Here is a 23,050-nt window from a genome sequence, read left to right on the forward strand (position 1 = left end):
CAAGCTATCAAATTTGAAGAGAAAAAAAAAACAACTTTTGAGATACAGTTTTCCTTACAGGTCACTCATTTAAAGTATGCACTTCAGTGGTTTCTTGCATATTCACAGATAATGTGTAACCATCACAATAATCCATTTTCTGACATTTTCACTATCTCTGAAAGAAATCTCACACCTTTGCTTATATCCCTCCTGTTCCCTAGCTCTTAGAACTCCTGCTGATGTACTTGATAGATAAGCTATTCTGCACTCTAATTTGCCTGGAATCACATATCTATCAGAATTCGGGTGTCTCATATATATATATATATATATATATATATATATCATTTTATTACAAAATTTCTCTTGGAGACCGGCTGCAGCTCTTGGTGCCCACGTTCCGCACCCTAAGCAGCAGCTGAGTGTGGTTTGGGAAAGGCTTCGCCTCACTTTGGGGTGGCTAATGAACATTGACAGATTTGTTTTTTAGAAAAACGTACCAGAAATGTGAGCTTATTCTAGAATGAGAACGAAAATGGCACAATCAGAGACATGACAATCAGCATGTCAGTTACTTCCATACTAATGCAGGTTCAAAGCTGAGAGGATAGTAGCACGGGGACAGATCTCAGGCCAGCTTCTCGCCACTTGATCGTGAAAATTCTGGAAGACCAGAGAAGTTCTGTCATTTCTCTGGCCTTCAGATATGTCAGAGCTTTGATGGCTTTGTTTTATTACCTGGAAACCTAGCACTTGTGGATTTATGCAGGATTTTAACCCCCAAAATTAGCATTTGTGTATACTCGACAAGAGTCTAAAGTGAATCTCAGAAGATAGCCTCGCTCTGGCCTACAGCCTTCCCTTCTGGGCGCCCGGCATGGATTTTGCTAGTTTGGAGTTAGTACCTGTTCCAGACAGCAGTTGTCTCAGAAATTGCTGTGTGAGAGCCCACCCACATTTAGAAGTTATCATACAGTTCCCTTTCAAACATAAACTGTCCCCTCTTCCATCCACCCAGCTGCCCCTTTCCTTAGGGTGACCCTGGTACAAGGCATTGTCATGTCTTTTAGCCTGGAATGGGATTCAGAAAAATAGACAGTGTGCGGGTCAGAGCGATAGTACAGCAGGCAGGGCACTTGCCTTACATGCTGACATCCCATATGGTCCCCTATGCCCGCCAGGAGCCAGGAGTAACCCCTGAGCATCACTGGGTGTAACTCAAAAGAAGAAAAAAAAAAGAATAATAGCTAGTTAGAGAGCAGATCTCCACAGAGTGACATCGCTCTTCTGTTTTGAGTAAATTTCTTGATTATTGAGTAAATTTCTTGATTAATGTTACTCTCCTTTAAATGTAAATCTAAAAAACATTTCAGGGGCTGGAATGATAGTACAGTGGATAGAGTGCTTGCCTTGCACATGACCTATTGGGTTTTGATCCTCGGCATCCTGTATGGCCTTCTTGCAACCTTTACCAGGACTGATTTCTGAGTGAAAAGCCAGGAGTAACCCCTGAGTATCACCGGGTGTAGCCCAAGCCCCCCCCCATCCAAAGGAAGAAAACATTTCGGAGATGATGTAGTGATTTGGATTATTACTGTCTTGAGTCATATACACACTAAGCCAGAGAGACTGGGTTGATTCTATATTATTCTTGAGTTATGTTTACTTTTTCCTTTCTATTGTATGTGATAAATTTTTCACCAAAAGTAAGTCAGAATGGGGCCAGAGAGATAGTACAGTGGGCAGGGTGCTTGCCTTGCACACAGCCAACCCCTGTTTGAACCCCAGCATCCCATATGGTCCCTTGAGCCCCACCAGGAAGCCCCAAACACTGGTGGGTGTGGCACAAAAACATAAAAGTTAGACTGTCATAGTCTTTTGAGAGTTGTTTGGGTATTAAAAGATTTTAATTTCCACTGTGCCTTTGGGTCAAATCATACATTTCACTGAGCATGAACATTTGTGTCTTAAATTTCAGACTTCAATTAGAGAGCCATTTTTGTCACTTCAGACATTTTTTCCCAAATATATGTTAAGATTTTCATAAGGAACATAGAATGTTGATGTGATTCAGCATCCAACAGACTGCGTATCCAAGTTTCATGGCTGCGGGCCTCAAAGTGCCTTGAGGCCCACAGTGCTGGTCCCAGAGTAGTCCCTGTTATGTACCTCAGAAGAACTGATGCAGCAGGGTCCTCTGGGTTCCACTGGGTGAACTGTGATGAACTGATGAACTGTCCACCAGGGTCCTCTAGGTTCCGCTGGGTGTAACCTGTGGGGAAACAGCATTAATGGTAGTTGGGTTCCAGTTTCCTGCATGGGGGTTTCATCTCCTCTTCCCTCTGACCCTCTTGTCTCAGGATGCTAATTGGCTTCCTGCTCTGAATGATTTCTGGGTACTGTTGCTCTTTCTGTATCTGTGTGATTTGCTCTCTGAATTCAAGCATCTCTGTTTCACTCCTCTGGTTTTATTTCCTGACTAGACCCGGAGTGATCCCCACTTTGTCACATTAGACTTGTTCAGAAGGTTTTGTTTTGGGTTTTTCTTTTCAGCCATGCCCAGCATTCTCAGGGGTTACTCTTGCCTCTGTGCTCAGGAATCACTTCTGGCGGGGCTCAGAAGGTCATATATAGTGCTGAGGACTGAACTCCGGTTCACCATGTGCAAAGCAAGCGCCCTACCCTCTGTACACTATTGTTTCGACCCCTATTGAGAAGGTGTTTATCTCTCAAGAATATTCAAACAATTTAGAAAATCTCTCTTTAGCTTGTAATGGCCTTGGGTGATAGACATATGGTCCTTACTAAATAGTATGTAGGTTTTTTTGTATACTGTTTTTGTAGTATGCAAATAAGGTCTGTATGATAAAGTGATACAACAAGGGGAAAAACTCATACCGTGTGATTAATTATTAGAACCACAGATACTTTTAAAGCTCTTTTATACTTTGTTTTAAAGAGACATTGTAGTGCAGTTTTGTGCCAAACACGAAATGTAGATGCAGACAGTGCTTGGGTCGTGGGCAAAGCCTAGTGTCTTCCTCAAGAGCCCACACACGGGGCATGTGGAAGGTCTGCTGTGAATCTGTGCTTGATCGTGTGTTTGTTCAGAAGTGCAGCCTGTGGATCCTCCCAGGATGGGAGAAGCATGCTGAAAGTAGACTATAGACCAAACATGATTGCCACTCGATGCCTCTTTTGCAAACCACAACACCCAAAAGGAGAGAGATAACAAAAGGGAATGCCCTGCCACAGAGGCAGGGTGGGATGGTGGGGCATGGGGGGTGGGAGGGATACTGGGACCCGTGGTGGTAGAAAATGGGCACTGGTGGAGGGATGGGTACTTGATCATTGTATAACTGAAACCCAAGCACAAAAATTTGTAAGTCTACAACTGTACCTCATGGTGTTTCACTAATAAAAATTAAAACATAAAAAAGAAAAAAAAGAAAAGAAATGCAGCCTCTGATGACCGTTTGAGCTATCTCAAAGAGAAGATTCCACAAAGATATGTATAGAGCTAGTATTCTTGGTCAGTGTTCTTAATTGTCTGGATTATAGAAGAGGTTTGTCAAGGGGGGAGATTGGCAGGACAGATTCCAGAGGAAGGGGAGAGAGCCTCTTCCCCAGCTGGTTTTCTTCCTGTAAACCACTCAGGTATGCTAAAACTGAGTAAAGAATGGGATAGGAATATTTTAAGGAACAAATACAAAAGGATAGAGGCACTAATAACCTAAAATTTTCTCTTGAAAAATGTATTTAATCTATATGCTCTATAATGGTCAAATGTTGGGAATTTCCCCCCCCCCCCCCCTTTAGGTTTTGTACAGTATTAGAATACTGTGAGGGAAATGATCTGGACTTCTACCTGAAACAACACAAATTAATGTCGGAGAAAGAGGCCCGATCCATTATCATGCAGATTGTGAATGCTTTAAAGTACTTAAATGAAATAAAACCTCCCATCATACACTATGACCTCAAACCAGGTATGTCCAACTCTCGGTAGGCTCTTTGCTGGATTTCTTTGGTCTGATAATTGACTTTTAGTTTCATAAAGTTAAAGCAGGTGGTAGGTGCCAAGACGGCCTGATGACATCCGGTGTTCTGGGCGGCCTGGTGGGTTGGTGCCCTGTGGGCAGGTCCTGGCCATGAAGCCCCAATCTCAGGGTGGCCGGACACAGCGGCTCTGCAGAAATGAGGGTACTGCTGAGGGCAGCTCACAAGGACCGAGAAAGCTTCCTGGCAGGCTCAGTTTTGGTTTTGTCCCATTACTCATGCCGTGTAATGCATTCTCAACTTTGTTCAAAGTCCAGAAGCTAATGACTGATTTTGCACGTATGCCTCTCATTCCAGTGCCTGTGAGCAGAGATTTTCATTACATTTAGGGAGGGGGAGTACAGTAGGGTGAAGCCCTGCCTGGCATTGCTCAGGTGGACCTGAGGGCCGAACCCAAGCGTCCTTCATGTGGAGCATGAACCCCAAGGTCTTCTTAGGCCTAAGATTCTCATCTTCTTGTATGGTCACTAACTTCCCATAGCTCTGAGCAGAGTAGAGGCCAGTTTAGGTTTCCTCCCTTCATTTTACATCATTGTCCTCTGAGAATTGTGTGAATGTTCGCTTGACAGAGATGGCTGACTCCTGGGACTGGGGAGATGGTACAGGGGTTACAGCACTTGCCTTGCGTGTGCCCAATGGAAGGCTGTAACCTCAGTCCCCAGCTCCTCCAGGAATAGCCCTGAGCACCACCAGTGCTCCACACCCTTCGCTGCTCAAATGTAGGCGGTTGTTGACTTTGCATTTCTCTTCTAGCTGCTACATATTAAGTCTTACTGTTCACTTTTCCCCCATTCTTCTTTTGTTTTACTTTGGGGCCACACCACGCACTGATAAGGGCTCTGTGCCCAGGAATTTCACCTGGCAGTGCTCACAAGACCATGGGATGCCAGGGATTGAATTTGAGTGCAAGGCAAACACCCTACCCGCTATACTCTCACTCTGGCCCCTAAAATACTAAAATTTAATTACATTAGGGGCTGGAGCGATAGCACAGCGGGTAGGGCGTTTGCCTTACAAGCGGCCAACATGGCCGACCCGAGTTCGATTCCTCCGCCCCTCTCGGAGAGCCCGGCAAGCTACCGAGAGTATTCGATATGCCAGATACAGTAACAACAAAGTCTCCAATGGAGACGTTACTGGGCCCGCTCGAGCAAATCGACGATCAACGGGAGGGCCTTTACCTTTACCTTTACCTTACAATGGAGTAACTTTTTTTTTTTTAATGACAGTTGTATGATTGGGTTTTTCATCACTGGATTCGGAGTATTTTATCTAAAGAATTTTCCTGCCATAGGAGCTGTAGGTGGCGCTGTGGGACTAGCTTTGAGTCTCTCACACATTTTTTTTTTTTGTGATTTCCACCCTAACTCCCTTAAACTCCCTAGAAGCTGAATGGTTAGAGATCCTTACTGGAAGTTCAGATGAAACTTCCTCATTACTCTTGACTGCCTGTACAAATGAAATTTTATTTTTTCAAGTAAATTTTTCTACTGTTCATACTGGTGGTTTTGGCACATTAAACAGATGATTCTTGGAAAATTTTGTAGCCAGACACAGATGACATTCCCCCAGCACCTGGCCTCCATATCGCTGCTTCCAGGGATTTGATGTTTGCTGTTGGCTGCAAGAGTCGCCTTCTCATCTGTTGTCACTTTGGATTTTTCTCTTAATTAGTAAGATTTTTTAAAAAAATTATTCATGAAGAGTTTTCTCTTTTGTAGGTAATATTCTTTTAGTAAATGGTACAGCGTGTGGAGAGATAAAAATCACAGATTTTGGTCTTTCCAAGATCATGGATGATGACAGCTACAATTCTGTGGATGGCATGGAGCTGACATCACAAGGTGCTGGTACTTATTGGTAGGTATCCGGGACATCTGCCGGTGGGACACCCGGGGGAGATGTGACTGGATGTGCGCCGAAGCAGTGGTGCTTGCTCACTGCTATCCGGCCACGCAGGTGACAGTATAGTGGCCCAAGATTGTACTTTAGCCCCAGACTACTCTCTTTCAGATGTTGGGCTCGGAGTTTACATTGATTTATCTGATTTTTGCTTTACTTTATTGAACACCGTTATGAGAGAGACTGTGTGGCCAGGTATTTAGATTGAGAGTTTGCTCCATGTCTGGCACTGCTGAGAATGGGTTGCTCATGTGGAGAATTGCCCATAGAAAACACAGATGGGGCCTAGAGGCCTTGTGCTAAATGAGCTCAGTCAGAGAGGTGATACAGATTTCAGGGCAGAATCAGCAAACAAGGCTGAGAAGCAGATTGTTAGGGGTTGCAGGCCAATTGCATAAAAGTGGGGGTACACAGGGTCATTGGCTACAGACTTGCAGTCACATAGCAGCTCTGTCTGGGCAGTGGTGGCCAGTATAGATACCTGCTAACAGCAAGCATAGCCTTGCTTAAGAAAGTCTCTCCACCATTCTTGTCAGGGAGCAGCTCATAGCCATGAATGCCGAGGATGTTAACAGTGGTGGAACATTTTCTTAAATATCTGTGCATGTCCTCCTTCGGACAGGGAGCACCTGAAGGACGCCTGCAGTGCAGATACTACATCCCTCTGTGACATCCTTCTGGTGTCCAGTGGTAACTCATGGCAGCTGCATATTGGTGTGGGGGATTCTGAACCTGGACAAGTTGCTGTCCGGGTTGCTGTTAGACCTCAGGTTAGGTGGTCAGATCACTAGCCCGGGCCTTAGCCAGAGTAGTAAGAACGTGGGGCCACGGGCGGTGCCCTAAAGCAGACGCCACGGGGTGGCCCTCTGTTCAGCCAGATGTGATTTATGCAAATTAAAGAATATCAAATTTTGCTAAAAACACTATGTATACAAAATTTCTCCTTTCCATTGCTTCTTACTGTTTGTGTAGATAATCCCTGTAGTGAAAATCTGTCTAAAATATGAGGCTTCAGGTTTAAAATAGAAGCTGCATTTATGTTTATTCACTATGGTAGTTATTATGGGTTTGTGTTCCTGTCACTAAATGATACAAAATATCTGCTGTTGGAAATTCTGGAAACACTCTACTCTAAACCCCTGCAGTGTAAACTCTGGACCTTGGTTTGAACTTTTCTGTAGGACAGAGACTTTTTCATATTTAAGTTAGTTACTTCCTGGCTAACTTTGCTCTGGTAAGCTGTATGTTCAGCATTTGAAATTTATTGTATTTATTTTTTTATTTCAACGAGTTGCTTCATTGCTAACTTTGTTCTCTTTCCTAAGCTATATGTTTGGCATTTGGAATTTATTTTTTGTTATTTCATCATCCGTCCCTCTCGGAGAGCCCGGCAAGCTACCGAGAGTATCCCACCTGCAGAGCAGAGCCTGACAAGCTATTGTGGTGTATTCGATAATGCCAAAAACAGTAACTACAAGTCTCACAAATGGAGACGTTACTGGTGCCTGCTCGAGCAAACGATGAACAACAGGAGGACAGTGCTACAGTGCTATTTCATCATTATTTGGAATTCAAATAAAAATAATATGTTTGGGATCTGCTTATCTTAGGGGAAGTGTCTGTGAGCAGGATCAGCCACACATCAATGACTGTGGAGTCCAGATGGTGCTTACTCTTTACATCTGAAGAGTTTTCACAGTAAACAAGGAATAGGACTGAGAGGTGGCTCAGTGCTGGGGCTCATGCTTTGCTTGGAGGAACCTCCGGTTTGATTCCCGGTATCACCTGGGCCCCAGAGCGTTGCTGGGTGCAACCCTGAAGGGCCCCAAGCACCCGGGGTGACAGGCAAGCCCCGGAACTGCATCCCTGCCTGGATCTTTGCATTGAACCTCTCTGTCTGGGTTAGCCAAGCACCACCAGGGGGACCTTAGGCCTCCTAAGCACGGCTTGGGAGCCCTACTCCCCGTCCCACCCCCCAAAAAAGAAATGCAGTAGAAATTTTTGAATCAAGTTGCTAGTTTATTTTTTAATTTTATATTTATGTATTTTAAAGAACCGCAAGAATTAGGCTTTGGGAGATTTTAATGGAATTTGGAAGTGCTGTCTCTCAGATTTGGGGGCACACTGAGGGCCTGGGGAGGCAGGTGGGCTTGGGGAGCCATGCAGCCAGGGACTGAACCCAGGCCTCCCGCACGCAGAGCTTGTGCCGAGCGTGGTGAGCTCTTGCGTTCAGGAGCTGTCTGTCTTTTTTGAAAAATAAAAATCTTTCCTCTGTATATTAATGCTTGCCTTCTCTACTTTTTGTGAGTGCCTTATTTTTTCTTTCCTATGTGTTTTGGGCTAAAAATTATCATAAAAATTCAGCTCAGAGACTTTAGTCCAAAAGTGACTAAGAAATGAAATGAACTTTAGAAGGAGAAATCTCATTATCTGAGCAGTTTCTGCCTCTCAGCTTTTGTGATTTCTTCAAGCTATATGTTTTGATTTTTATACCAGAAGCACAGCAGGACCTGAAATAAAGTTTTTCACAGAATTGATTCTGCCAGCATGAACTCTCCAGACATCGATCTGTGTCTTCAGAATGCTGCCTTCCAGCTGCGCCTGAGCTGAGCCGGCAGGCTCCGGGGAGCCGGGAATTTGTCTGGCTTCCTAAATGCCAGGAGGCACTTACCTTCTGCACCATGCAATTTGGTGTGGTTGGCTGTCCAGCTAGTCTTTTTCGAGACCAAGTGGGAGATGGGGGGAGGGAATTCATATGGGGGTTGAACTTTGCTGGCAACTGTGTTTTGGGTTTTCTGTTCTCTCCGAGCCTTCCAGTAAGTCCCTGATTACTCTTAAAGCAGGGAATGTGAAGGGTTGTCTGGTAACTTGAACTTAGTAGTAGTGAGCGTAAGTAAAAGTTCTGGGTCAGATTTCTAAGAGGTTACCTTAAGAATACAGAGGGCTTCTTTGCTTAGAGAGTTGTATTGGGTTCTGAATTCCTTTGGACTTTTAAGTGGTTACTTTTTTGTTGTTGTTTATTTGTTTTCAGACCACACCCAGGAGTGCACTCAAGTGTGTGTGTATTTGGGCCATACCCTGTGACTCTCAGGGCTGACTCCTGGCTCAGCGTTCAGGAATTACTCCTGCTGGCTCATGGTTAACCATATGGGATATTGGGGATCGAACTGGACCAGCTGTGTGTAGAGCAAGTGCCCTCCCGACTGTACTATCACTCCACCCCTTTGGGGCTTACTCTTGGTCTGTTCAAGCCTGGTTGTACTTGGAGGACCACGTGTGGTGCTGGGGTTCAAACTGGGTGGATCACATGCAAGGCCCACTATCTCTGATATGTACTATCTCTCTGATTCCTAAAATGATAACTATAGGAACATGTTCAGGCAACACGAAAAGAAACCCACACCTCTTCTGCTTATATTTGAATGTTAATGCAGTGATCATAAAAGGGTATCTACTTATTTTAGGATTCTGTCACTCACCCCCTTAAAAAAAATTGGTTGACCGATGTTTCTGAGGCATAGCCTTAGGCCAGGAGGGTAGCTGGGTGCAGTAGAAACCAAGGACAACATTTACCTCATTAGCTGTGAAGTATATTTTAAGCCTTTTTGGGTTATTTTTGTTTGGTTTTGGTTTTGGGCCACAATTGGCAATGCTCAGGGTTGTTACTTCTGGCTCTTCACTCAGAGATGACTCCTGGTGGTTCTCTGGGGACCATATGGGGTGCTGGGGAACAAACCTGGGTCTGCCGCGTGCACGGCAAGCACCCTGCCTGCTGTACTATTTCTCTGGCCCCCTATTTTTTAAGCCTTTTTAGTGGATAAGGGTTACTGCTGAAGTTAGAAGAAATCACTTTTCACTGACTTTCTCCAGCTAGACCTGTGTTTTTTTTTTTTGTAGCAGTTAAATTGTCATTTTGAGTTTCAACAAGGTCTTTACTTAAGTCTGTTGGTATATGTCTTAGATATTTCTAAGAATTTTTATTTCCTTTTCATCCTAGGTATTTACCACCAGAGTGTTTTGTGGTTGGGAAAGAACCACCAAAAATCTCAAACAAAGTTGATGTCTGGTCAGTGGGTGTGATCTTCTACCAGTGTCTCTACGGGAGGAAGGTAAGGCGGAAGGCCAGATGGGGTCATGTGACAGCCCTTCTGGGAAGCACCAGTAAACACTGGCATGGAGGGATGATTCTCCTGAAGCTAAACACGGTTAAACAAAATGGAGCCCTGAGGCTCGAGGCATAATACAGGGAGGGGTTAAGGTGCTTGCCTTGAACGTGGCCAACCCCAGTTCAATCCCTTATACTACGTCTCATCCCTTGAGTACAGCCAAGGGTCACTCCAGAGCACAGAGCCAGGAATAGCCCCTGAGCAGCACTGGTTGTGGACCAGCTCTTCCCCACCCCATACCCCCCAGAAAAGGAATAAAAGTTCTGAGGGAGTTGTGAAGAAAAGAGGGTCTGGCAAGTGGTACAGCAGGGGTGCTGTCTTCAGGACCTGCTCTCGCCAGCACTCAGGGATCATGTGTGGTTGGCCACATACAAGGATCTAACTCCAGCTCGGGACAAGATTTTATTCTAATGTAAAGGAAAACTGTGAAGTTCTTACTGAAGTATACAGTTTCCCAGGAGTGACTGTTCTCAAGGTTCCAAGAACTGAAACGATATTTGCAGTGCCCCTTAGTCCCAGCCACCCATTATTAAAGTTACAACTCAGAGAATGCATTTTTTTAAAAATATTTCTTTAATAGTGAGGAGGTCACAAAGTATTTGTTAGCTCAAATATATCTAAATAGCCTTGTTAGTAAATTATCCCTAATTGGGTCATAATATGAGGTATGCTTATCTTTGCTTTTTTCCTTATGAGCATAATACCTCATATTAAGGTCCAATTTTACTTATATTCATACATTTGCCTGTTGTGAAAGTACCTGGATGTTTCACTGTTCCCATCTGACCTGTGAGTAAAAAGGGCCTCCAAAGACTATTAATTTTTTATTTACACTCTCCAGATGAAAATTTATATTTCAGTTTCCTCTTCAGCTAAACCTTGGTCTTTGATTTTTGTTGCTATTTTGTTTGGGGGCCACAGCTGGCAGTGCCCAGGGGTCAGTCCTGGCTCTGTGCTCAGGGATCACTCCTGGCGCACTCAGAGGACCCTAAAAGGTGCTGGGGTTGAAAGTAGGCTGGCCGTGTGTCAAGCAACTGTCTTGTCCCCTGGCCTGTCCCCTGGTCCCTGACTCTTCATCCTATCTTTAACAAGAGGAAATTACTTGGAATCACAGGGGTTTGGTATGATTTCTACCATGTACTGACATGGAAGGGGCCTGCCCCTGGCAGTAGAGGTCATCCAGGATGGATGGTTTGTGATCTCTCAGTAGTAGCTTTGAGCTGGAACATAACTGAGTCTGTAGGAGGGCAGCTCAGGAGCCTCGACAGGCCTGCTTTTTGTCTGTTCCTCCCCGGCCCCCAACTCTGCCTTTCCTTTTCTATCTTTTCACTGTCTTGTCCCCCTCCTTCATCTATGTCTTGGGTCCGCAGTGGCACCTGTAAGTCCATAGGAGTAACTCAAAGCAAAGGGTGTTGCTGCTCTTGCTCTGGGTCCCTTTCCCTGTGTGGTCAGCGTCGCTTACAAGGGCTGAGGTCTTAGCCGCTGCTGCATCTGGGCGCAGCGCTGCCTCCCCGAGAAGCTGCTGGGTGGCAGAGGGAGGGCCTGGGGTGCCACACTGCCTCCCCCTCCCCTGTACTTTCCAATTGTGTTTTCTTTCCTCTTAACCGAGACCCACCTTTGCTTATCCCTTTGCTTTGTTTTTCTGCCATAGCCCTTTGGCCACAACCAGTCCCAGCAAGACATTCTACAAGAAAATACTATTCTTAAAGCTACTGAAGTGCAGTTCCCGCCAAAGCCAGTAGTAACACCTGAAGCAAAGGTAAGTTCTGTGCCGAGAGACACTGAGCCTGTTTCGCTTTTTATTTCTCTGGGTGGGTCATGATAGTGGCTTATCCCATACAAAATTCACACGTGATTTAAAAAACATCTTCTGGGGCCGGAGCAATAATACAGTGGTAGGGGGGTTGCCTTGCACGCAGCTAACCTGGGTTCGATCCTGGCAAGTCATATGGTCCCTCGAGCACCACCAGGATTAATTCCTGAATGCAGAGCCAGGATTAACCCCTGAGCATCACTGGGTGTGACCCAAAACAAAGCAAACAACAAAATGCTCCTGCTAAAAGTGTATTCCTCCAACTCCTGTCCTTGCCCCTCTCCTCCCACAGCAAACAGTTCAGGGCCTGTAAAGTGCAGACACTGTCTGATGTGGTAGCCTTGGCACTGTAAGTATGCAGGAATGAACTGCCGACAAGGCCTCTGCCCTAGAGGAATTTACATTCCACAGGTGGGACAAACAGTAACTAGACATGAATATATTCCAGATGGTGATAATTGTTATGAAGAGAATTAATGGGAGTAACTGTTTCCGATGGCTTGTTAGGGAAAGCCTCCCTGATAAGGCGGAACTTTGTGTAGTCTTGGGTGCTGCCATGGTGGGAGCCGTGTGTAGAGGTGGGAGAGAACTGCTCCCAGTGAGAGGGGAGTGAAGCCCAGGGGGGTGAGTGTCTGGAGTTGGGGAGGGCAGAGCAGGGCAGTGGAGGTGAGGGCACAGCTGGCTGATGGCATTCTGGGCTGGGCTTGCTTGGGGCATCCGTTTCCTGCTTCAGAGCCCAGCACTAGCGGTCCCTTGAGGAGAAAACCCAGGACTATGGATTGGCAGCGTACCCTAGGTTCCTTGTTTTAAATTGCAGTTCCAATTATCTCACAAGAAGAAATGTTTCCTTTTTTTTTTTTTTAATTTTTTAAATGGAATCACCATGAGCTACACAGTTACAAGATGGGTTTACGTGATGGGTTTCAGTCATAACAATGTTTCAGTCATACACAGTTACATGATGAGTTTAGGTCATACAGTGTTCCAGGTACTTGTCCCTTCACAGTGTACATTTCCCACCAATGTCCCAGTTTCCCTCCCATCACTCTCTGTTTTGGGGCCACCCTCAGTGGTGCTCAGAGCTTGCTCAGGGATCACTCCTGGCGGGGCGCTGGAGATCATATGCGGTTCGGGGACCAGACCCTGAGTCAGCTGCGTGAAAGGCAAGTGCCCTGTCTGCTTTACTTTCTTTGCAGTGAAAGAAACCTTCATTTCTAAAGATCAAGGGCTGTTATTTTTGTTTCTGTGAATTTGTTCTCATCTTCCAGATGCCGGCAGATAAGCAGCTATCTTCAAGTATCTTTGGCTTAAACAAAGCTGAATTGATATTTTTTTGTTAACAGGAATGATAGAGAATCAACAGATTGCTTTATGCTCTAGATTTTTTCAGTAGACTATTAACAATTTCATAACAGACTGTTTAATAGACCAGTTTTTTATTATCAGCAGTTTTAGATTCATGGCAGAACTTACTGGAAAAGTAGTTAGGTCATGCTCCTCTCTCTCCCAGCACACCGACAACCTCCCTCTCCCCCTGGCTGGCCCCCCCCTCCCCGGCAGAGTGTCACCCCTCAGTAGACCTACACTGGCATAGTGTCCCCTCAAGCACAGGTGTGGGCTTTGAGTAATAATGTCATTTTATGATCTATGTGGCTTTAAACAGTTTTTGCTGTTGTTTTGGAGGGGCAGTGTTTGAGCCACACTCAGAAGTACCTGGGGGCCACTCCTGGCTGTGTGCTCAGCAGTGCTTGGGAGATAGATTGCCCAGAGCGAGGGCTCAAACTAGGGTGCCTGCATCTGCACTACAGCTCTCTGAGCAAGCTCTGTGCCCGTGACACTCTGTAGCTTAATAAGTAGTTAGTTCATTTACAGTAGTTTGATGTTGAGGGACCAGAGCAATAGGGAAAGGGAAGGGCCTTTGCCTTGTGTGCAGCTGACCGGGTTCAGTCCCCAGCATTCCGTGTGGTCCCCTGAGTATCGCCAGGAGTAATTTCTGAGTGCAGAACTGGGAGTAACCCCTGAGCATTGCTGGGTATACCCTACCCTCATCCCCTCCAACCCCCAAATTTGGTGTTACATTTGAAGATTTTTACTGAACAGACCCTTCCGTTTAAACATAGGAAAAGCAGAGTGCTGGAGAGGTCGCACAGCAGGCAGGGCGCTTGCATTACTGGGAGCCAACATGGGTTCATTTCTCCACAACCCCATGTAGTCCTCCAAGCCCAGCCAGGAGTGATCCCTGAGCACAGAGCTTATAGAGTAAGCCCCAAGCACTGCCAGGTGTGGCCCAGACACCAAAAAGAAAATTATAGAAACCACAGAATCCTTCATACTTAGGCAGAGGAATCTTGTATTGGCAAGTTAGGACTCTGAATCGAGCCTCACAAAATGTTTCTCACAGGGCTGGAGAAATAGCACAGCAGGTAGGGCATTTGCCTTGCATGCGGCCAACCCAGGTTCGATTCCCAGCATCACATATGGTCCCCCAAGCACCGCCAGGGGTAATTCCTGAGTGCAGAGCCAGGAGTAACCCCTGTGCATCGCTGGGTGTAACCCAAAAAGCAAAGGAAAAAAAAAAGTTTCTACACCTGCAATGCTACTGAGGCCACAAGTCCTGGTCAGGCTTTTCCAACTGTGCACCTGATCATTGGTTTAGCGAGAGGGAAGGAGATTCACCGGGGAAGCATCCACTGGTCTGTGGCACGTTGGTGTTAGTGTGTATCCTTGCCCTGTATGGGACAGCAGTTTGTCATGGCATATTCCTGGGGGGGTTCCCGGGGCTGTGATGTGTGCAGAGCTGTGCACACCAGCCGACGCAGAGCCACAAGGAGGGCTACTTGGTGGGAGGGTTTGTGCTTTGTGGCTAAGGTGTTGGAGGTGCTGTTGCCCTTCCTTTGTGGAATGACTCAGCCAATGGCTGGGGGCAGAGGCGGGGTAGGTTGATGGTCCCAAGAAGAGCTGCTGCCACCCCAGGCCTGTCTCCCTCCCACCCTGCCACAGCCCTGGTTTTGGGGGTGTCCTTGAAATGTTTGCCTTGGCAGCTGCTCTGGGTCCTGGGCCTGGGTCTCCTGCTTCAGGCTGCTTTAAGCACCTTTCCTTTCAGGCGTTCATTCGACGATGCTTGGCCTACCGAAAGGAGGACCGCATCGATGTCCAGCAGCTGGCCTGTGACCCCTACTTGCTGCCTCACATCCGGAAGTCGGTCTCCACGAGTAGCCCTGCTGGTGCTGCCGTCGCCTCCACCTCCGGGGCCTCCAATAACAGTTCTTCGAATTGAGTCTGACCCAGGCCGCGAACTGTTCAGCTCACATGGTGGACAAATGGCTCAGCAGCGGGTTTGGAACATAGCGAATCCGAATGGATCTCATGAAACCTGTACCAGGTGCTTTTATTTTCTTGCTTTTTTCCCATCCATAGAGCATGACAGCATTGATTCCCATGGAGGAGAACCCTTGGGCAGTCCTGGCCAGGCCTCGTAGGAAGAGGCCCCGCCCAAGGCTCCGGCGTCAACGGCCACTGTGAGTGGCTGCTCTGAGTGAGGAAAAAAACGAAAAAGAAAAACTGGTTCCATGTACTGTGAACATGAAAACACGCAGACTCAGGGGGGTCCCTGACGCAGTGCTTCAGTGAAGAATGTGGACTTGAAAATACAGACTGGGCTAGTCCAGTGTCTATATTTAAACCTGTTCTTTTCTTTTAATAAAGTTTAGGTAACATCTCCTGACAAGCTTGTAGCACAAAGTCTCAGCTGGGGATGGTGTTTGACTTTGGAGGAAAAAAGTTGCTATTGCCCATTAAAGGCACTAGAGTTAGTGTTTTATCCCTAAATAATTTCAATTTTTAAAAACATGCAGCTTCCCTCCCCCGTTTTTTATTTTTCAAAGAATACATTTGGTCATAAAGTGAAACCCGTATTAGCAAGTACGTGGCAATGTTCATTCCAATCAGATGCAGCTTCCTCCTCCTTCTGGTCTCCTGTTTGCAGTTGCTCCCCTCCTCTCCGAGGGGCGGGCTGAGGGGAGGACTGGGATGTGGGGTTTGCCATGGACAAAGAGTGAGCTTAGAAGGCTGCAGCTTGGAGTCTCTCTAGGTTTCCAACTATTTCTTCACAATTTGAACACTTGACGGTTGTCCCTTTTAATTTATTTGAAGTGCTATTTTTTTAAATAAAGGTTCATCTGTCCATGCAGTCCTCTTGGATTCTCTGAATGTAGAAACTCTTGAAACTGCTTGAAAGATAGGAAGGACACAGGCTGGAGAGCCCAAGACTCGGGACCAGGATTCCAAACAACGTCTCGTGCTTGCTCAATGGTGTACATTTCTTGTTAACCACGTTATTAAAACTTGATCAGCACATAAGTATTCCTCTGTTAGATCTTTTGGCAGGTAAACAGCCTCTAGTTCCCATTTTGTGGGTGTGTGCTAGGGTGACGGATATCTGTACACACTGATTTGGGGGCCACACTTGGTGGTGCTCTGTGCTCTGGAATCACTCCTGGTGGGGCTCACGGGATGCTGGGGGTTGAATCCAGGTCCACTGCATGCAAAGCTAGCACCTTCTATACTATCTCTCTGGCCCTAACACAGTCATTTTTATAGGTTCATTGAATGGAATTAATCCCAAGGGAACTGGGTGTTTTGGATAGAAACTTTCTTTTTGATCTTCTCCCAAAGTTTGGTTGTTTCTAAGCTGTGTGATGAACTGGTGATGGAGCTGAAATGGGAGCCAGTGCCACTGATGGCCCTGAAACCACACCAGGCCCACTGCAGAGTGGAAAGGAGGCCAGAGCCGCAACATGTGGTGACCAGCTTGGAGTGTGACTGACAGACGTGGCAAGAGGGCTTAGCCAGAAATATTTAAAGATGGAGCTTGCCAGCAAGCAGGTTGAGTGTGTGTGTGTGTGTGTGTGTGTGTGTGTGTGTGTGTGTGTGTGTTCAGAAAGGGCAGGAGCTCCCAAATAACTCACGATGCCAGTATTTCTTATCTGTGTGAAATGTCACCAGTGGTGACATTTCCTAGGGCTTTTGTCTTGCCCTGGTGTTGAGCAATCTTTCTTTCTTTGGCTGTCACACCTGCTGGTGCACAGGGCCACTCCTGGCTTGGTCCTGAGGCTCCAGTGGGGCTCTCCCCTGTCAGGCATCTGCCTTGGAGCCTTGTCCCTGGCTCTGGAGCAAGAGATTTGTTGTTTTGGGAACCACACCTGGGGGTGCTCAGGGCTTACTCCTGGCTGTGTGCTTAGGGATTCACTCCTGTAGGGCTCTGGAGACCATATGCGGTGCTAGGGATCAAACTGGGTTGACTGCATTAACCCTTGCACTATCACTCCAGCTCCAAATCAGGCACTCTTAAAGGAAGACGAAGTATAGTAAAACGAAGAGAAGTTCCTTTGTTGGTGTAGACTCTGTCTTGGGAATTAGTCCTTAACCCTTGGTTCTCCTAGCTTCCCCAAAGTTGTTTTGTTTTATTTGGGTTGGGGTGGGGCGGGCTGAGGCCACTCGCAGCAGAGCTGGAGGCTCTGCGCTCAGAGGCCCATGCAGTGCGAGAGATTAACCAGACCGGCCATGTGCAAGCTAAGCACCTTAACTATGTGCTATTTCTCTGGTCCCCAAGTTCTTTTATTATAATACATGTTGTCATATGTGGGCATGCAGTATCTCTTTAAATTTTTTAATTTATTTGTTTTTGATTTGGTGGCCATGACTGACAGTGCTCCAGTTGGATTTTTTTGTTTGTTTGTTTTTGGTCTCTTTGGCAGGTTCTACTTCCTGCTTGTCTCTTTGGGGTTGCTTCCACTGGTGCTCAGGGGACCATGTAGTGCCGGAGATCTAACCCTGGTTTCCTAAATGCCGAGCTCACATCCCACCCATGGAGCATTCTCTCCCAATTCTTTGAACCATTGCTAGCAGAGCTTTCTCCAGGGGGTTCCAAGGTTGAACGCATCAAAGGGATTATGTGAAAAGACAGATGAAATTGAGTGGCCTTTTTCCTTTCCACACTCAGTGATCTTGCATATTGTTTTTAATTTTTCATCTTTTTTTTTTTTTTTGAGGATAGGAAGAATGCCTCCCTGCTGTGAGCGTTCTCTCTGGCTTCCTGCCTCGTTCCCCACACAGGCTTAGGCGTGAGCTCTGAGCTTTACTTGTTGGTGCTCTGCCTTTTCTATACCAAGTCAGAAGGAAGAGAGGCCCTTTCCACATGCCTTCATGGGCGCCGGGGCTCTGGCATGGGCCGTGCAGGTGGGGTGGGCTGCGCGTGGTCTTGGCCACATACAGGCTGGATGGAGCTGGTAGAATCACGCAGGTGTTTTCCGTTGCATGGTTTGTTAACAAAGGCTTCACTTTTTTCCAAAGACAGTCACAGATTACATCTAGTGCCACAGTGTTCATTTGCTTTGGACAATGACAAGAAAAAGTGTATAAATTGTTTTGTTTTATTCTTTCTGGGCCACACCCAGTGGTGCTCAGGGCTTACTCCTGGCTCTGCGCTCAGGGATACTCCTAGGGGCTGAACCCGGCTTGACCGCCTCGAGGCCAGTGCCCTCCCCACTGTACTGTCTCCTGCCCTTGGTGTACAAGTGTGGAACTAAACCCGACCAGGGTATTTGGGCTGGGGAGCTCTCTAAATGAGAGTTTTAGGGAGTGAGTTTCTCAGCCTCTTAAGTTCTTGAGTGTTGTGCAGGTGCTGCTGGATTGGGGGCCCAGGGCCATTCAGGTACGGCGAGGCCCTCACCAGCATGCTGTGGGTTGCCAATGCAGGAATACAGTGAGAGGGAGGCCACCAGCTTACCATCCAGGTGAAGCCCTGCACCCCAGAGAGTTAAATGGGCAGCTTTAGAGGAAGACTGCCACACAGCTCACTTTCGGGGCTGACCTAGACTCAGTCATGTGCCTTTTTAGTGGGTCTGCCCTCCCTCCCTCCACCTTTCCTTCTCAGCCTCCCTCCCTCCCTCCCTCCCTCTCTCCTTCCTTCCACTGTGGTACCAGAGGTTAGAATTGGGCTCAGCGGAATGCAGGGCAGTGTCCTTAACCCCCATACTGTCTCCCTGGCCCCTGGAAGGAGCATCGTTTCAGACCACTGTGGCCTCTGGCCAGCAGCATGACTTGGGGTGTGCTGGAAATGCTGGATTCCCAGCACTGCTCTCTCCTGGGTGGCACAGGCGGGCACTCTCACCCCGACAGGGTGTGGGCGTGGAGACAGTGCTCCCAGACCTGATCTCACCCTGCCGCACGACGCAGATGGCATTTTCTGCGTGTGCAATGCAGACCTGCTTCATCCCTGTGACTGAGAGCTGCTGTTCTGTGCAGACCCCTGTGTGAGGACCCCCGTAGGTCCCTCCCTGACACGGGAGGCACCCCCGGGCAGTGCCTCACTCTTAAAATAACAGCAGCCGGGAGGGGTGGGGAAGCTCAGTGGGCTAAGCACAGAGCTGAGAGTAGCTCCCAGGCACTGCCACTTACGGCCCCCAAACTCCAGGGAGAAAGACAGCGGCTCCTCAGTTCCCTGTGGACAAACTACCCCACCCCCTCCTTTACCTGGGGCAGGCAGAAGCGCCTGGAAGGGCTCTGCCATGAGATGGGGACTGGAAGGGCGGCACGCAGGCTGGGCGAGCCAGTCTGGGCCTTGAGGAGCACCAGGGGCAGCTCAGCAGGGACAGGCTGGAGTAGCCCTGGGGAGTGTGGATTGTCAGGATGTGAGCATCCCCGCCCACTGTGTGTGTGTGGTGCGCGGGAGGGTGGTCAGGCGGCTGAGAAGTAGCCAGCTGAGTCCTCATGCAGTCTCATCTGCGGAGGCCACAGGGGTCTGGCCAGCCCTAAGGACCATTTCAGCAAAGGCCAGAGGCTTAGCGCTTGAGTGTGCTGCAAGTTTTCTAGTGCTTATCTGACTGATTTTACAGATCAGGAAATGGGGGTGGGAAGGGCAGGGCTGCAGGCCGGGAGGGTGAGGGGCTCTCTGCCAGCCCGCAGTGGGGGAGCAGCACCCGGAGGCCTCTCCCACCCTCACCCCCAACTCTGCCAGGCCTCTCCCACCCTCACCCCAGACTGCCATCACACACATCCGTCCTCCTGTCCTTCTGCCCTTCTGTCCTACTCCTGCCCCCAGCCTGCCCACTCGTGCCTCCGGCTGGCACTGAACTTGGCACGGGGCATGGCTTCCAGAACACTCGGCGATTAGAGAGCACAGGGTGGCCCTGCCCCATTCTCAGTCCCCCGGGGTGGGAGCTGGGAGCTGTGCTCAACAGCTGGAAAAACAGAGAGAGGGCAGGGCGTGCTGGCCTACTAGGGGCCGGCATCTGGCGGGGGGGGGGGGGGGGCAGGGGGGACAGTCTTGCCCTAGAAATTAATGTCGGAGCCCCTGTGTCTGGGTGACCACAGGCTTCCAGAATCTTCCTCATACCCCTATGGCCCTGGTGCTAGCTGTGCTCCTCAGAGACAGCTGCCGGGTGAGATCAGAGCTGGAGCCCAAGTGCGTCCCCTGAGCCCCACTCAGCACCTCCACGGGAGGACGTGGCCCGGGCGTGGCTCCTGCTTGGGGAGAGGCGCTGGACTGGCTCCAGAGGGTGGCGGGTAAACGGGAGACACAGCAGCTCTGCAGCAAGACCCCGCAGCCCTGCACTGCCAGGAGGCCTGTGCCCTCGGCTCCTCGCCACTCCTACCCTGCACCCTGCTCCCATCTCTGCCTCACTCGAGGACAGCCAGCCTTTGTCCAGCCCCTCACCATTTTTACATGGTTTAGATGGCTCCGGATTCACAGGAAACTCCAGCTAATCTGTACTTGGTGGGACAGAGCATAGCTTGAGGGTAGTTGCTGTTCTTGCGGTGGGGTGGGGAGGAGATACCCAAACAGTGCTCAGGAGATGGGGGGGGCGCCCCGCAGCTGGTGGGTAACCAGGGGTGGGGCCAGGGTCAGTCACATGCAAGCATTCTCCGGCCCACTTTGGGGGTGTGGGGGGTGGGAAGGAGGCGCAAACACGAGGTCTCACCTCTGCCAGGTGTGTGCTCTAGCACGGAACTGGCTTCCGGGCCCTTCGGCCTCGGGGCTGTGGGCGATGTGGGCACCTGTTCCAGCCTCAGTGGTACAGAGAGGTCCCAGGAGAGTCCAGCAGCCCCATCCCTGGGCCACCGTCTGAAGGACTCTAAGGAGGGCGAGACCTCATCCTTGGTGCCAGGGTTGGCACCCTGGCAGAGCTGATAACCCTTCAGGGCTCAGCCGGAAGGAAGCGGGCACCACAGCCTCTAGGCATTCTCTGACCAGAAGCAGATCCCAGCATCTGGGCAGAGTTTCCTCAGCACCATTGGCTGCCAGCTGGTGGAGACAGTGCCTGCGGGTGCCCACCTGAGGGGAAAGATGTGGGGGTCTCTGCATGGGAGAGGAGACCCTGCGGGAGGGAGCAGCAGCTCGCCCCCTGCATGGAGTGGGGGGATGTCTACCCCGGGGACGGTGCTCCGGTGCTCAGGCCAGGGCTGCCTGCCTCTTGTGGCCATCTGGGACATGCTCCCAGCCCACGTCCTTCTGCGGGTCCTGCAGCACTGCCCCGCTTTCCCGAGCACGGTGAGTGACAGCAGAGCTTGACTAGCCCTTGGCGCTTGATGGCCGGGCTGGAATTCCCACCCACCCAGCCGGATGCTTCTCCCTGGGGGTGCGGGCCCCCACTTCCGCAGGCCACTGTCAGACTTGGGTGGAGGAGGATTCTTCTGGCCCCATGTGGGGCTGAGTGGGAAGGCACCGGGCAATTCTGAGACTCGCCAAGGCTGTGCAGTGAGAATCAGCGGAAGCACTTGGATTACATCGGGGCCTCCTGTGCCGCATGTGCTGCCAGGGTCCCCTGCACCAGCTCCAGGGCCTCCCTATGGGCTTGACCCGAATGGGCGAAGAGTTCCTGAAGGCACAGAGGACACGGGCCCCTCAGAGAGCTGCCGCTCGCAGCTGACCACCTCCCAGCGACAGACAGCAGCATTCAGCCAGGCTGCAGATGGGTGTGGTATGGAAAGGTGGGAAAACACTGGTCAGCCGCCCTGGTTCTGACTGGGCAGGAACTTAAGTACTGGGGCACCTGGCTGCAATCACAGCCGGGAGAACTGCCCAGATGCAGGCTGGCGCCCTGCCCTGCCAGCTCAAGGGCCAAGACAGATGGCGGCTGCAGAGTGGGCACACACTGCGTGCAGAGTGGCTCCGGCTCCTGTCCTGCAGCAGGACCCCTCTCCCAGCTGACTCCAAGCCCCTACAATGTGGCAGTGTGGCCCGCAGCCCCCCCCCCCCCCCTAGAAGAACTCCGGGGCTGAGACTGGCTGCTCACCCATTTTGGGGGGTTTTAGTTTTGTTTTGGGTCACACCTGGCAGTGCTCAGGGCTTACTCCTGGCTCTGCATTCAGGAATTACTCCTGGTAGTGCTTAGGAAACCGTATGGGGTGCCAGGGATTGAACCCAGATCAGCTGCATGCAAGGCAAATGCCCTACCCACTGCACTATCTCACCAGTTCCCTGGCTGCTCACCTTTGATGCCCTCAGCAAACTTGGGGGGGAGGGGAGAGAAAGTGTGTGTACATGCACACGTGTACGTGCAGGTGTGTGCGTGTTACGTGTGGGTGTGTGCGTGTATGCATGTATGCGTGTACACGTGTGTACATACCCAGGTGCTGGCAAGTGGGGGCTTCCTGTGCCAGGAGCTGAAAGGCTCCCTACCTGGAGCCCTGCCTGCATCCGTGACAGAGGAGAGTGGCCCCGGGGAGAACCGAGGCCAGCCAGATGGGCTTGTGTCTGAGGACTTAGAGGAGCAGCACTTAGAGGAACAGCACTGCAGCGTCCTGGGCTTGGACCACTCGGACCCAGAGAAAGGAGAGGGAGCCTCACTGCAGCTGGCATGTCTGGGCCTGCCCAGCAGCGTCCAGCTGGTCCACAGGTGGGTGTGCAAAGGTGGCAAACCACTGGTCAGCCACCCTGGTTCTGCCTGTGCCAGGATGCTTTTGCAGGGCACTTTCTGGCCAGTGGGTGTAGAAACGTTGAAGAATGGTGAGAAAGGACAACCCAGGTGTGGGGGTCTCTGAGCTAGCCCCAGGGTAGCCAGGAGCCTGCCGGCACTGGGACCCAGGACCCAACCCAACAAAGGAACTGAGCAGGAGTTGGTGGGCC

At 49.4% G+C, this 23,050-nt stretch overlaps 2 protein-coding genes across 9 annotated transcripts in view; both read left to right on the top strand.

Moving 5' to 3' along the window:
• TLK2 (tousled like kinase 2) overlaps positions 1 to 16,111 on the top strand; it is a 109,124-nt gene extending 93,013 nt beyond the window's left edge. For all 8 annotated transcript variants that reach the window (XM_056127244.1, XM_056127249.1, XM_056127243.1 and 5 more), the window contains 5 exons: positions 3,802 to 3,971; positions 5,763 to 5,901; positions 9,941 to 10,052; positions 11,761 to 11,868; positions 15,026 to 16,111. In XM_056127244.1, the coding sequence (XP_055983219.1) occupies positions 3,802 to 3,971; positions 5,763 to 5,901; positions 9,941 to 10,052; positions 11,761 to 11,868; positions 15,026 to 15,199 (703 nt within the window). In that variant the 3' untranslated portion in view covers positions 15,200 to 16,111. The remainder of the gene's footprint in view (positions 1 to 3,801; positions 3,972 to 5,762; positions 5,902 to 9,940; positions 10,053 to 11,760; positions 11,869 to 15,025) is intronic.
• A 6,407-nt stretch (positions 16,112 to 22,518) lies between these two features.
• MRC2 (mannose receptor C type 2) overlaps positions 22,519 to 23,050 on the top strand; it is a 46,185-nt gene continuing 45,653 nt past the window's right edge. Inside the window, exon 1 of the mRNA XM_056126576.1 lies at positions 22,519 to 22,820. Coding sequence (XP_055982551.1) covers positions 22,519 to 22,820 — 302 coding nt within the window. The remainder of the gene's footprint in view (positions 22,821 to 23,050) is intronic.

Source organism: Sorex fumeus, unplaced genomic scaffold (assembly GCF_029834395.1).
Source record: "Sorex fumeus unplaced genomic scaffold, SorFum_2.1 ptg000063l, whole genome shotgun sequence".
Lineage (NCBI taxonomy): Eukaryota > Metazoa > Chordata > Mammalia > Eulipotyphla > Soricidae > Sorex > Sorex fumeus.